We start from the raw sequence: 14,521 nt of genomic DNA, 5'->3' as shown, positions 1-14,521 counted from the left end.
GGACTCTCAAGAGTCTTCTCCAACACCACAGTTCAAAAGCATCGATTCTTCGGCGATCAGCTTTCTTCACAGTCCAACTCTCACATCCATACATGACCACGGGAAAAACCATTGCCTTCTGCTATGTGACCCTTGACATGTGTCTTGACCTTTCTGTTTCTCTTTATTCAAAATTTGGGCTGGAGTGACCCCTTTGCCGTCTCTGCCACAGGATGCTGTGGATCCCTGTGATCTTGCGAGAGGGAAGATTATGCGGACTAGGCAGAGGAAACCAGCATCACAGCCCTACCGCCCCACTCCCATCCCTCCTTCCTTGGTCTTCACGGCAGCTGCCAGGAAGGCCAGTTGGGACTTCAGGTAGATACCAAGTCTCCCCTAGGGAAAGTTTTCCAGCCCTGTGCTGAGCCCATCAGAGGCGCCAGATCATGTCCAAAGTGAATTCATTCGACAGACTTTCCTGAGCACATGCTTTGTACATGCTTTCCTAGCATAGGCGTTGTCCTGGGTACTAGGAGCTTGATCGAATACGACACTCTTGTCTGGGCTCTTGGGATGATAGACACACAATTCAAGGAGAACGTCTCCCAGTCTTCTTGCCTTTCGCCCCAGGGCACTTTTGGAAGAGTACAGGCCACTTACTATACAGACCACCCTTCAAGTAGGTTTGTCTGACATTTCCACGTTTCCTTGTGACTCGTGCACTGGGGACAGGACCCCAGGGAAGGGATGCTGTGGTCCTCCAAGAGCACTGTTTTCCAAAAGCTCGTGACCTTGATTTGTCCCTGGCCGTGTCAACACAACCATTTGGTTAAGGTGGTATCTGCCAGGTTTCTGTGTATAAGGTTCTATACAATTATATATATATATATATATATATATAAAGTACTATATACAAAATATCTAAAGTTATAACATTAATTAATGGGGCTTCCCAGGTGGTGTTAGTGGTCAAGAACCTGGCTGTCAATGCAGAAGACCTAAGGGACGTGCTTCGATCCCTGGGTCAGGAAGATCCCCTGGAGGAGGGCATGGCAACCCACTCCAGTATTCTTGCCTGGAGAATCCCATGGACAGGGGAACCTGGTGGGCTATAGTCCATGGGGTCCCAAAGAGTCAGACATGACTGAAGCAATTTAGCATGCATGCATAGTTAATTAATAAGTATTTGACTCATTAATTCATAATAATTAATATGAGTTTGTAGGAGATACTTGAAGGCTGCTGTGGTGAAATAGAGCTGTCCGTTCCCCCCACTTATTCATCTGTATCACCATAGACTTCTGCACCCCTATTTTACCTCTTAAGGGTTACAGTTGGTTACTAAAAGATTCATTATGAGGTTCCAATTTTGCCTATTTTGGCCAGTGGGCACCCATTCTAGCTGGCTGTGTCTTTTCGAGAGGTCGCCATCATTCTTGGAGCCCGCCCTTATTTTCTGGCACAAGAATTCTAAACTTTTCGTGTACTTTCCCTGCTCGTAGAGTCAGCTGTTTCTCCAAGGAGCTCTGGTTTCTGTCAGTGCAGAATAATATTTAGAAGCCAAGTGCTGGGTGCTGGGATGGCATGGTCCTCAGATACATAAAAGGGCATCGTTGGGGCAATTAGCAAAATGGAAATAGGGTCTGTGGGTTAGCTGGCATCCGTGTTAACTTCCTGCTTTTGATGGTTCTATTGTAGTTATGTTGGTGACTGTCCTTGCTTTTCTTGATAAACTACTCAAGTATTAAGGGGTCGTTTATTCATTATGAATAAATGTATAAATAAATGAATACATGAGAGGGAGACAAGAGAGTGAGCAAGAATGGATGAGAAGGATAGGAGAGGAAAGGTTTGGGGTGAGAATGAGTTCTTGGTGTGTTTGAAGAATGGCAGGAAGTGAAGGTGTCCAGTGGGGCAGGAGTGCCTGCGCCGTTGGGGGCCAGGTGGAGAGGAGGCGGGGCCAAGTACAGAGGGGCGGGGCCAAGTACAGAGGGAGGCGGAGCCAGGTGGAGAGGGAGATTGGGCCCCGCTGGGGAGGGATTTCAAGTGGGACAGAGTCACTGGATATCTTCCGACCGAGCTTGGGGCTCCTGGCGTGGTATTAGGCCCATCTCGTGCTCCCGACTTTGTGCCAGGCGCTGGAGGAACACAGCTCACTTCTTCTTTGCAACATACCTGTGAGGTTGATCTTAGTATCTTTTCCACGGAGCAGTAAAAGGAGCCAAAACTCTGAAAGATAGGGTAACTCTCTTAATGGCGCATGAACTCTGAAGCAGCCCGAGGCCTGGTAGCTGCTTTTCCGGATGGGACCCCCATATAGAGACCGCTGCGGGCCTAGCGGGTGGGGGAGTGGGTGCTCTCAGTCAAGCCAGGGGAGCCATCCCAGTCTATTGCTTCTGAGAGGGCGTTTGGCATTAGCGCCAGGAGTGGTGGGAGGAAATTGCAAACTGCTTGACCCCTGGGGAGTCGGCTTCTGAACGCTTTTCTTAGTGATGATAACTGCTGACATTACTTGAGCCATTACTTTGTTCAGGTCACTGTTTGAGGACTCCACGTGTGTAGGTTCATTTAATCCCTCACAACAGGGACTTCCCTGGTGGTCCAGCAGTTAAGACTCCACCTTCCAATATAGGGAACTCAGGTTCGATCCTTGGACGTCATAAGATCCCATATGCCACATGCCTCAACTGGAGAGAAGCTCCTGTATGCCCGCAAATAAGACTCTGCTGCTAAGTCACGTCAGACGTGTCCAACTCTGTGTGACTCCAGAGACGGCAGCCCACCAGGCTCCCCCGTCCCTGGGATTCTCCAGGCAAGAACACTGGAGTGGGTTGCCATTCCCTTCTCCAATGCATGAAAATGAAAAGTGAAAGTGAAGTCGCTCAGTCGTGTCTGACTCTTAGCGACCCCACGGACTGTAGCCTACCAGGCTCCTCCGCCCATGGGATTTTCCAGGCAAGAGTACTGGAGTGGGGTGCCATTACCTTCTCCAAACTAAGACTCTACACAGCCTAATTAATTAATTAATTTGTAAAAAATCCTCATAACATCCAGTGAAATGGAGTGTATTGGCCCCACTTGATGGATTAGGAAACCGAGGAACAGGGGCGTTAAGCAATTTGCTCTGTCCCAAGCGACAGAGCAAGTATTTAAAGTTAAGGAAATAAAGAGAAATGTATGGTGATGGTTCTCCAAGGAAGGGCTTATAAACCCCACTGTTTATAGTAACAAAGTAATAAACATAATGCTGCTGCTGCTGGTGCTAAGTCACTTCAGTCGTGTCCGACTCTGTGTGACCCCATAGACGGAAGCCCACCAGGCTCCCCCGTCCCTGGGATTCTCCAGGCAAGAACACTGGAGTGGGTTTCCATTTCCTTCTCCAATGTGTGAAAGTGAAAAGTGAAAGTGAAGTCACTCAGTCGTGTCCGACCCTTAGCGACCCCACGGACTGCAGGCTACCAGGCTCCTCCATCCATGGGATTTTCCAGGCAAGAGTACTGGAGTGGCTTGCCATTGCCTTCTCCGATGAGGGCTAAAATCTGGCAGTGGCCACACAATGGAATATTGCTAATTAACAGCTGGGGATCTAGTGGCCTGGAATGATGTTAAAGGATGTAGTAAGTTTAAATTTTAAGCTTTAGCATATATTGGGTGCTACTGTTCTGGTAAATAAAATTTATATTTATCTCCCAGTTTTTATAGAACAGATCCAGAAGAATAGATTTCAGTACGTAAGGGTTCTTGCTGGGCCTTGCGATCTGGGGGGATTTGAGTTAGGTTTTCTTTGGGGTAACCATATTTTCTAATTTTTATTCCCCAATCACGGATTGGGTGCTGATGCTGGGAAAGACTGAGGGCAGGAGGAGAAGAGAACAACAGAGGATGAGATGACTGGATGGAATCATTGACTCAATGGACATGAGTCTGAGCAAACTCCAGGAGATGGTGAAGGACAGGGAAGCCTGCCGTGCTGCAGGCCATGGGGTTGCCAAGAGGCCGACACGACTGAGTGACTGAACAACAACAGATCACGGGTTATGGGATGTCATTAACACACTAGGGGTGATGCACGATTCCATTTGTGTAAACAGCAAGAAAGGGATCCAGGGGTTAGAAGTCAGGGTGGTGGAGTAGTGACCGGAGGGGAATAGTAACAGTGCTGTGTAACAGCTAGCCACAAAACCTCGAGGGGCGTGTAACAGGACGCGTTTTTTAGCTCAGGTTCATGGGGGCAGCTTACCTAGGCTTGGCTGATTTTGCTGGGCTGATCTCACTCATGCATCCAAGGTCAGCCTCCCGTTGGCCAGGCAGCCCTGCTGATCTTGACCTGATTCAAGTGACCTCACTCTCCCAAATGGGGCGGCTGCCTCTTGCCTAACACAGCATGAAACTGCTGGGACTGTTGCATGTCAGCATCCTCCCAGAGTCTAGCCCAGGCATGTTGTCCAGGCAGTGGTCCTGCAACAGCATGTCTCCCTGTGTATCACTTTTGCTAATGTCCTACTGGCTGGAGCTAGTCACATAGCTGAGGCCAGGGTTCAAGGGTTGGGGAGAACAGCCTACCCCGAGTGATGATGGGGGTGGGAACACTACAAGGTTGTTGTTGTTCAGTTGCTAAGTCATATCCGACCGTATGGACTGCAGCATGCCAGGCTTCCCTGTTCTCCACTGTCTCTCGGAGTTTGCTCAAATTCATGTCCACTGAGTCTGTGATGCTATCCAACCATCCCATCCTCTGCCGTCCCCTCCTCCTTTTGCCTTCAATCTTGCCCAGCATCAGGGTCTTTTCCAGTGAGTCGGCACTTTGCATCAGGTGGCCAAAGTATTGGAGCTTCACCTTCAGGAAACAGTCCTTCCAGTGAATATTCAGGGTTGATTTCCTTTAGGATCGACTGGTTTGATCTCCTTGCTGTCCAAAGGACTGCAAAGTTACATGGGTACAAGAGGAGCAAAGAACAAAGCCATGGATGTAGTAAATCTAACACACTCAGCAGCGTCATTTTTAGTGGCTGCCTAATACTTCATGCGGAGAAGGCAATGGCAAGCCACTCCAGTTACTCTTGCCTAGAAAATCCCATGGATGGAGGAGCCTGGTAGGCTGCAGTCCATGGGGTCGCTAAGGGTTGGACACGACTGAGCGACTTCACTTTCACTTTTCACTTTCACACATTGGAGAAGGAAATGGCAACCCACTCCAGTGTTCTTGCCTGGAGAATCCCAGGGACGGGGGAAAAGACCGAAGTGACTTAGCAGCAGCAACAGCAATACTTCATGGGGGCTTCCCTGATGGCTCAATGGGTAAAGAATCCACCTACAATGCAGGAGACACAGGAGAAGGAAGTTCAATCCCTGGGTCAGGAAGATCCCCTGGAGAAGAAAATGGCCACCCACTCCAGTATTCTTACCTGGGAAATCCCATGGACAGAGGAGCCTGGTAGGCTACAGTCCATGGGGTCACAAAAGAGTTGGACATGATTGAGTGACTAAGCACAGCACACAATACTTCCTGGCATGGGTACCATCATTTATTTAACCAGCTCTGTAAGGCTGGACAATTAAAGATCGGCATTTCCAAAGTATATTTCAAGGAACTGTAAACTGCTCCAGAGATTAATTGGGGTTTTTGCACACACAGAGAGACATAAATGAAGGTTAGGTCTGGAAATAAATTTTGTAAGCCTTGGGTTAAATGAAGAAAGATAGATTCCTTTACTATGAGACTTATCAGAACCTTCACATGTTAATGTGCATTATGGATTTGCAGAAGTCTAAGGGGGTTGCTTAAACTTAACAGGCCATGGGGTTTCTTTCAAGAAACATCTCTTGGGACAGGTGTTCTGTGGCTCTGACTCTGGGCTTTGTGCGGGGGTGTTGTGTTTAGTGGTTGTAAGCAGAGCTCTGGGGGGTGTGGAAGGCTTGTTGCTGGCCGGGGGAGGGTCGTGTCTGGAGGGAGGTGAGCTCTGAAAGCTGCCCTTGGGTTGATGGGGCTGGGAGATCACGAGTCAGTGCTAAACCGCTAACCCGAGTACTTGCTCCCAGCAGGTGCCGTAGGATCTCCCGATGGGGCGGCTTCTCTCTGTACTCATGTTCCCAGTGAGCTGCCTGATCCTGCTGTGGGTGGCTGGCTCTGGTAAGTGCCCCCCCGCCCCCCCCTCCGTCATTCATCTGTTCCTTCCTTCATTCGGCAAACCTTTAGATTGTTTCAGGCCCCCAGGATAATCAGAGAACAACAGAAAGATTTGAGGAGACTGCATAATAGTGGGAGGGGACAGCTGATGACAAATGGTTCTAATATTAAGGAGATTCTAAAGATCCTTAGGGGCTTCCCTGATAGCTCAGCTGGTAAATAATCCACCTGCAATACAGGAGACCCCAGTTCGATTCCTGGGTCAGGAAGATCCGCTGGAGAAGGGATAGGCTACCCGATTTAGTATTAAGAGTCTGCTTGCAATACCCAGGTTCGATCCCTGGGTTGGGAAGATCCCCTGGAGAAGGGAAAGGCTACCTTAGAAGGTGATGTTGTTGTTCAGTCGCTAAGTTGTGTCCGACTTTGCAACCCGACGAACTGCAGCATGCCAGGCTCCACTGTCTCCCAGAGTTTTGCTCAAATTCATTCAGAAGGTGATGACAAAGGACAAAATAGGACAGATGAGGGAGGACTGGGAATGCTGGCTGGGGGTGGGGGGGCTGTGATTTGAAGATGGAAGGGAGGTTCAGGAAGAGAGGGGACATGGGTATACCCATGGTTGATTCTTTTTGATGTATCACAGAAAACCACAAAATTCTGTAAAGCAATTGTCCTTCAATTTAAAAATTAAAAAAATAAATAATAAAGTGCCTGGAGTCACAGTGGAGCAAAAATTTGAAGGAAATGGGGAGCCAGGCACACGTCCAGGTTAGGAGTGTACTCAGTGGCGGCCCTGAGCCCAGAGCCTGCCTGGAGTGTTGGAGAGTCAGTGAGGCAGACATAGGGGAGTCAGTAAGCAGGAGGAGGGAAGAGGTGGAGACAACTAAGTAAGCGGGGGACCAAGCAGGGTGGAAACTGGGAGGCAGGGAGGAGGCACCGTGAGACGGGCAGGGCGGGGACTGGCAGAGCAGAGCGGGTGGGCATTGGCGTTTGGATCCATCTGGAAGGTAGATTTGAAGACAGATTGGAGTTGAGGTGAGAGGGACAGAGGGTAGCCAGAAAGTCTCCAGTATTTCTAACATAAGTGACTGCGAGGGACACAGTTGTCATTGATGAGATGCAGAGGATATTTGGAGCAGGCGGGGAATCAGGAGTTAGTTTGGGACATGAGGTGAGTTTGGGGTATTTATTAGACATTTAAGACTCTCCTTGGGCTCTCTCCCTGGTGGTTCAGTGTTAAAGAATCTGCCTGCCAGTACAGGAGATACGGGTTTGATCCCTGGGTTGGAAAGATCCCCTAGAGGAGGAAATGGCAACCCACTCCAGTATTCTTGCCTGGGAAATCCCAAGGACAGAGAAGCCTGGTGGGTTATAGCCTGTGGGGTCACAAGAGAGTCTGACATGACTTAGCAACTAAACAACAACAAGATTCTCCTTAATGTGGTAACTCCTTTATCCAGCAAACAAACGCAAGTTGATGTGAGCTGGGAGGGGCCTGGTACTGAGCGTGGGAGCCGGAAGGTACCTGGTGGCCAGGTACGGCCGCCCAGAGCAGGACAATAGCTCCCTGATGATTTGGCAAACCCAGCATTCATCTGGCTGGGTTCAGATTCCAGCTCTGCCAACAAACTCGCTGGAAGAAGTCCCCCAAGCCTCTCATCTGGTCCTTTAGCATTGGCCCAAGCCAGAGGACAAGTCCTCTGGATGACAGGGCCATGAGGGTCAGCCTCCTGAGCACAGAGAGGGCTGGGGAATAGATGGGTGGCCGGGAGCAAGTCAGTGGAAAATAGTGCCCCCCACAACCCACACCATGGGACAGTGCCTGTGGCGGTGGGGTCGCAATCCCCAGACTGACATGTTTTTCCTTTAATTCAGCCACGGGCAGGTCATTGAGTTTGCATATGATAAAAGTGCATTTGGTCTGTCCCCACTGATGGACCCTGTCCCAGAGGTTATTTCTTCAGCTGCAGGCATCATCCCAGTGCTAGCTGGGAAACTCCTGGAGCCCAGTCCTGGCCCCCGCTCTGTAGGGACTGTGCCCGGAACAGTGGTTTCATCGTTGTGTGATGGGCCCCTTGGTCCTGTGTGGGCTGGCTTCTGACTCATCCCTCTTGGTCATCGGGCTCCAGCTGCTCAGAGGTCTCCTGTATCTCCCCAGGGAGCTTGAGGGTCCTCCAGGATCCCACCTGCTTCTCCGACTACATCAGCATCTCCACCTGTGAGTGGGAGATGGCCAGGCCCACCAACTGCAGAGCTGCTCTCCGCCTGTCCTACCAGCTGAATTTTTACTACTCTGAGTAAGCCTGGGCTGGAGCTGGGAGGTGGGGAGGGTTTGCCTTGGAGTTCACCTGGCCTCGGTGGTGCCCTGGAATGCATGTGCCAAATTCAGCTCTTGGGGGCTTGACTGGGCACCGTAGAGATGAGGCGCCCTGGGGTGCAGGGTAAGTGGCAATGAGTGCATTGTGGTGCTCCAGGCTCAGTGTCACCAAGGCACCTGGCAGATGTGGTGGAATTCTGGATTAGATCAGAGGTTATCAAACATTTTTGTCTCAGGATTCTCTTGGATGCTTAAGAATTAGCGAGGACCCCAAAAGCTTTAGTCTGACATCAGCTGTTGTTGCTCGAATTCAGTCACTAAGTCGTGCCCGACACTTTGCGATCCCCATGGACTGCACATGTCAGGTTTCCCTGTTCTTCACTATCTCCCAGAGTTTGCTCAAACTCATGTCCATTGAGTCAGTGATGCCATCCAGCCATCTCATCCTCTGTCACCCCCTTCTCTTTTGCCCTCAGTATTTCCCAGCATCAGGGTCTTTTCCACCGAGTTGGCTCTTTGTATCATGTGGCCAAAGTATTGGAGCCTCAGCTTCATCATCAGTCCTTCCAATAGATATAGCCTGGGTAACTTACATCTATTGATATTTTCTGTATTAGAAATTAAAACAGAAAATTTAAATCACAAGAGCCAACAAGTTCATGGAGCAACAACATGGCCACAGATCATGTAGCCTCTGGAAAATTCCACTCTAAGCTTGTCAGAGAAAAACAGTGAAAATGACGGCTGATGTCAGAGTATCACTATGAAAACTGTTAGACCCAGTGGAACCCCAGACCACACTTTGAGAACTTCTGGGCTAGACCATTGTTTAGGGGTGCAGTGTTAGTGATAGAGCTCACTGCGGTGTTTGGTGGACCATGGAACTTGGAATGTTTTTCCAGGTGGTTCACTGGGATATCCCATGGTACACAGGGCTAACTGTTGTTGCACATGGTACCCAGGACATGACCTAGTACACAAGACATACAGTTATGGAGCACAATGGGATATACAGCATGCCCTGTATGGGCTGCTGAGCACACCCAACATGGCTACCCAGTTTGGGCTACCGACTGTGTTTCTGTATGCACACTGGCTTAGACCGGGGATCTGCAAACTGCCCCATGGGTCACATCTGGCCCACCACCCATGTTTTTTAAATAAAGTTTTATTGACACACATCCATGCCCATTTGTTTATGTATTGTCTATGGCTGGGCCTTTTTTGTGCTATATCAGCTGAGTTATATAGTTGGGACAGAAAGGCTATGTCCAGCAAAGCCACAAATATTTAGTGTCTGGTCCATTACAGAAAACATATGCCAGCCGCTGGCCTAGCCCATGAGGTGTAGGGTTGGCTATTCTGGGTGACACGTTAGGATTAGGCTGTGCATGCCCAGGCTAGACTGTGCGACTGGAGAGGCTCTAGGACATACACATATGTCATTACAAATTCTTTCATGCCATAGGTTCTTCCCTTTCACTGGCTTTCAGGGTCCAAGCCTGGGGACATGGGTGGATAAAAGTCCATGGTGGATGTGATGTGGGCAGCAGGGAGGTGGTCCCAGGCCATTGTCCCCACCACACCCCAGCTGCTCTGATCCCAAGTCCCCAGATCTGGTCCTTGATGCAGGGTGACCAGGCAGCTGGAAGGGCCTGTGGTTCCTTGAGGTGTGTCCCGGGGATGCCAGTGAAACACATGCCGAGCCTAATGCAACATCTGTGTTTGCAGAAACCACATATGTGTACCCGAGAACAGAGCAGGTGCGAGGGGCGCGGTGTGCGTATGCCATATGCTGATAGATAGCCCGGTCAGAGAAGACATCTACCAGCTGGACCTGTGGGCCGGGGAGCAGCTGCTGTGGAACAGCTCATTCAAGCCCAGCGAGCACGGTGAGTGGGGTGGGGTGGGGGACGGGGCGGGGCGGGGCTATAGGTGTTCTTGCAGTGTGCTAGGCAGGCTTCATTCCGGGGAGAGGGCCATCCAAGCTGCCTCCTACCTTTTCCCAAACCCGATGGGGTTCGTGCCCCTCTCTGGGCCTCAGTCCTCCCATCTTTGAAATGGAGTTGGGCTCAAGAGTATATCAGGCCCCGTTCAGTTCAGATATTTCAACCTTCAGAATTTAAGTGCCCAGATCAACGTGTTGAATGAGGTGTGTTTGGTGGAAGGAGTGCTTGCTGCAGGTCAGAAACAACTGGGAACCATCCTTCCACCTTCTGTCGACTATTCAGCTGCTGCTTCTTTAGACAGTGTAGATCATGGGAGGCTGCCCTTATCCTGATACCCAGAGTTCCCACAGGAATCCCTGGAGAGCGTGCTGGAGTGTAGTAACAGGAGTTTAAAACACCATTTATTCCTGTGTGACCTTGGGCAAGCCGTGTGACCTCTCTGAGCCTTGGTTTCTCAAAGACAGTTATTACCCCTATTTTGCAATTGAGAAGAAAAAAACTACGTAGTTCAGAGAAGTCAAGTCACCTGCCTAAGGTCACACAGCTGCTAAGTGGTAGAGGCAGTGTTCTCACAGGGCACACAGTCTTCACCACTACATCAGCGATTCCTGAAGGGATTTCTCATGCCCAGGGTGGGGTGGCGGTGACTTAAATTGACCTATGAATGAATCTCTCAATTAAAATAATTTTTACACATGCATATTGATTTTAGGGGCTTCTCTGATAGCTCAATTGGTCAAGAATCCACCTGCGATGCAGGAGACCCCAGTTGATTTCTGGGTCAGGAAGATCTACTGGAGACGGGATAGGCTACCCACTCTAGTATTCTTGGGCTTCCCTTGTGGCTCAGCTGGTAAAGAATCCACCTGCAATGTGAGAGACCTGGGTTTGATCCCTGGGTTCGATCCCTGGGTTGGGAAGATCCCCTGGAGAAGGGAAAGACTACCCACTCCAGTATTCTGGCCTGGAGAATTCCATGGAGTCTATAGTCCATGGGGTCGAAACGAGTTGGACACAACTGAGCGAGTTTTAATGCTCATTGTGTACCTGTGATCTCGTGGGTATGATCATTTTAAAGGAGACGAAGTTTTAAAACACATGAATCAAAGAAAAATGCTTAGTAAATAATCCAGTACACAGATGTGGCCAGAAGTGTGAAGGATCAAAGTGGAAAAGCCAGAGTTCGGGTTACTTGGTTTATCCACTTTTTCACTGTGAAAAGGTAGTTAATAACCATTGAAGTGCTCAGTGGGCTTCCCCGGTGGCTCAGTGGTAACGAACCCGCCTGCCAGTACAGGAGATGCAGGTTCAATCCCTGGGTAGGGAAGATATTCTGGAGAATGAAATGGCAACTCACTTCAGTATTCTTGCCTGGGAAATCCCATGAACAGTGGAGCCTGGTGGGCTACAGTCCATGGGGTAGCAAAAAGAGTCTGACACGACTTACCACCTAAACAAGAACAGTCAGTGCTCAGTAGGATTTTAGCAACATGAGAATCGGGTATATGGTTGTAATTCTCTGTTATGACTAAATCTATGTGGTTTAGCACATTGATGTGCTGCGGAGGTGGTGGTGACTGAGAATCTAAACCGTCTACGTGCCTGCATGGGCCCACCTCCTCCCGTCGCCCCGCCCAGCCCCTCATCAGCCACTCCTTCTCCACAGTGAAACCGCTGGCCCCCAGAAACCTCACGGTTCATGCCGACATCTCCCACACGTGGCTGCTGACGTGGAACAATCCATACCCTTCTGAGAACCACCTGTGCTCCGAGCTCACCTACCTGGTCAACATCTCAAATGAAAACGACCCCACGGATGTGAGTGGGCGCCCTGCGGGGTTTCTCTGTGACCACTTGGGACTCGGGTGGGTGGAGACTCAGACTCTGGGGTGTGAGATGGGGAGAGCAACCCCCATCTGGACGTGGCTGGTCGTGGCTCTGTTCGGGGACCAGTCTTTCTACCTCTCCAGGCCCCTGATTCCCAGTGTGCAGACAGGGAGTTTATTTTCAGACATGGCACCTCATCTATAAAGGAAGAGCTGTGGACCACATCTGTTTCCCAGGGGTGGGGCACTTGAGATTTTAGGCGATACCTCTGCTGCTGCTGCTGCTGCTGCTAAGTCGCTGCGATACCTCTAAACACACTTAAATGACTGTATCTCAGGGCGAGATGGTCACTCCCTCCTGACACTGACTGTCAAGAGTCGCTTCTCAGCTAAGCTTTTTTTTTTTTAAGATTTTCTATTATTTATTTGACATTTGAACTAAATCTGTACTTTAGTTAATAATGCTGTATCATATGTTAATTTCCTGCTTTTTTTTTTAACAACATAGTATTTAAATCCTCAGAATTGGATTAGAAGTTTCAAGTCTCATTCAAATACTTTTTTAAAGCAATATGAATAATAAACTTTCTAGACTTTTATCAGTAATACTAAATACCAAAATACATGGAACTATTATCAAAGTTCTGAATGAATATAAATTAGAAATTTGTCAGCTGAGCTTCTTTGTAACAGAGAGAAGGGCCTGCAGGCTCAGAGCCTTCCCTCAGAAAACACGTACAGCCATGCCATTGCATGGTTCTGATTGCATTTACTTTATGAGATGTTCACGGCATCTTGATCCTTGCCCCTAGTCACAGCAGTGGCAGAGGGGTTCTGTTTTATTTAGTTTTTTTTTATTCGTGATGTTCCTTTTTAAACGAATATATTTGGAACCAGAGATCAAATGGCCAACATCTGTTGAATCATCGAAAAAGCAAGAGAGTTCCAGAAAAGCATCTACTTCTGCTGTATTGACTACACCAAAGCCTTTGACTATGTGGATCACAACAAACTGTGGAAAATTCTTCAAGAGATGGGAATACCAGACCACCTGACCTGCCTCCTGAGAAATCTGTATGCAGGTCAGGAAGCAACAGTTAGAACTGGACATGGAACAACAGACTGGTTCCAAATCGGGAAAGGAGTACGTCAAGGCTGTATATTGTCACCCTGCTTATTTAACTTATATGCAGAGTACACCATGCAAAATGCCGGGCTGGATGAAGCACAAGATGGAATTAAGATTGCCAGGAGAGAAATACCAATAACCTCAGATATGCAGATGACACCACCCTTATGGCAGAAAGCAAAGAGGAACTAAAGAGCCTCTTGATTAAAGTGAAAGAGGAGAGTCAAAAAGTTGGCTTAAAACTCAACATTCAGAAAACTAAGATCATGGCATCCGGTACCATCACTTCATGGCAAATAGATGGGGAAACAATGGAAACAGTGACAGACTATTTTCTTGGGCTCCAAAATCGCTGCAGATGGTGACTGCAGCCATGAAATAAAAAGACACTTGCTGCTTGGAAGAAAAGCTATGACCAACCTAAACAGCATATTAAAAAGCAGAGACATTACCTTGTCAACAAAGGTCTGTCTAGTCAAGGCTATGGTTTTTCCAGTGGTCATGTATGGATGTGAGAATTGGACTGTGAAGAAAGCTGATCGCCGAAGAATTGATGCTTTTGAACTGTGGTGTTGGAGAAGACTCTTGAGAGTCCCTTGGACTCAACCAGTCCATCCTAAAGGAAATCAGTCCTGAATATTTATTGGAAGGACTGATGCTGAAGCTGAAACTCCAATACTTTGGCTATCTGATGCTGAGAACTGACTCATTTGAACCTGATGCTGGGAAATATTGAAGGCGGGAAGAGAAGGGGATGACAGAAGATGAGATGGTTGTATGGCATCACTGACTCAGTGGACATGAGTTTGAGTAAGCTCCCGGAATTGGTGATGGACAGGGAAGACTGGCGTGCTGCAGTCCATGGGATCGCAGAGTCAGACACAACTGAGCGACTGAACTGAATTGGACTGACTGACGTTCTGGGGCTTCCCAGGTGGCACTAGTGATAAAGAACCTGCCTGCCGATGCAGGAGACATAAGAGACGTGGGTTCAATCCCTAGGTGGCGAAGATGCCCTGGAGGAGGACACGGCAACCCACTCCAGCATTCTTGTCTGGTGAATCCCACGGACAGAGGAGCCTGGTGGGCTACAGTCCACAGGGTAGCAAAGAGTTGGACAAGACTGAAGCGACTTAGCACACACAGCATGCACTGATACTTTTAAAACAGGGAGAGTTGATTTGTAAGAAACCA

General features: G+C 48.9%; 1 protein-coding gene across 7 annotated transcripts in view; it reads left to right on the top strand.

Moving 5' to 3' along the window:
* Nucleotides 1-14,521, top strand: part of IL4R (interleukin 4 receptor) — a 52,334-nt gene that overhangs the window by 22,108 nt on the left and 15,705 nt on the right. For 3 of the 7 annotated variants that reach the window (XM_055409723.2, XM_055409724.2, XM_055409726.2), the window contains 4 exons: nucleotides 6,022-6,109; nucleotides 8,265-8,403; nucleotides 10,155-10,315; nucleotides 12,039-12,190. In XM_055409723.2, the coding sequence (XP_055265698.2) occupies nucleotides 6,040-6,109; nucleotides 8,265-8,403; nucleotides 10,155-10,315; nucleotides 12,039-12,190 (522 nt within the window). In that variant the 5' untranslated portion in view covers nucleotides 6,022-6,039. Of the gene's footprint in view, nucleotides 1-311; nucleotides 358-6,018; nucleotides 6,110-8,264; nucleotides 8,404-10,154; nucleotides 10,316-12,038; nucleotides 12,191-14,521 lie in introns of those variants that run through there. The other 4 variants (XM_055409727.2, XM_055409725.2, XM_055409728.2 and 1 more) reach the window with 3 other exon arrangements.

The sequence above is a fragment of the Moschus berezovskii genome, chromosome 27 (assembly GCF_049115385.1).
Source record: "Moschus berezovskii isolate FMDL1 chromosome 27, NW_MosBer_1.0, whole genome shotgun sequence".
NCBI lineage: Eukaryota > Metazoa > Chordata > Mammalia > Artiodactyla > Moschidae > Moschus > Moschus berezovskii.
Note: the sequence above shows the minus strand (reverse complement) of the source record. Positions and strands in the feature narration are given on the sequence as shown.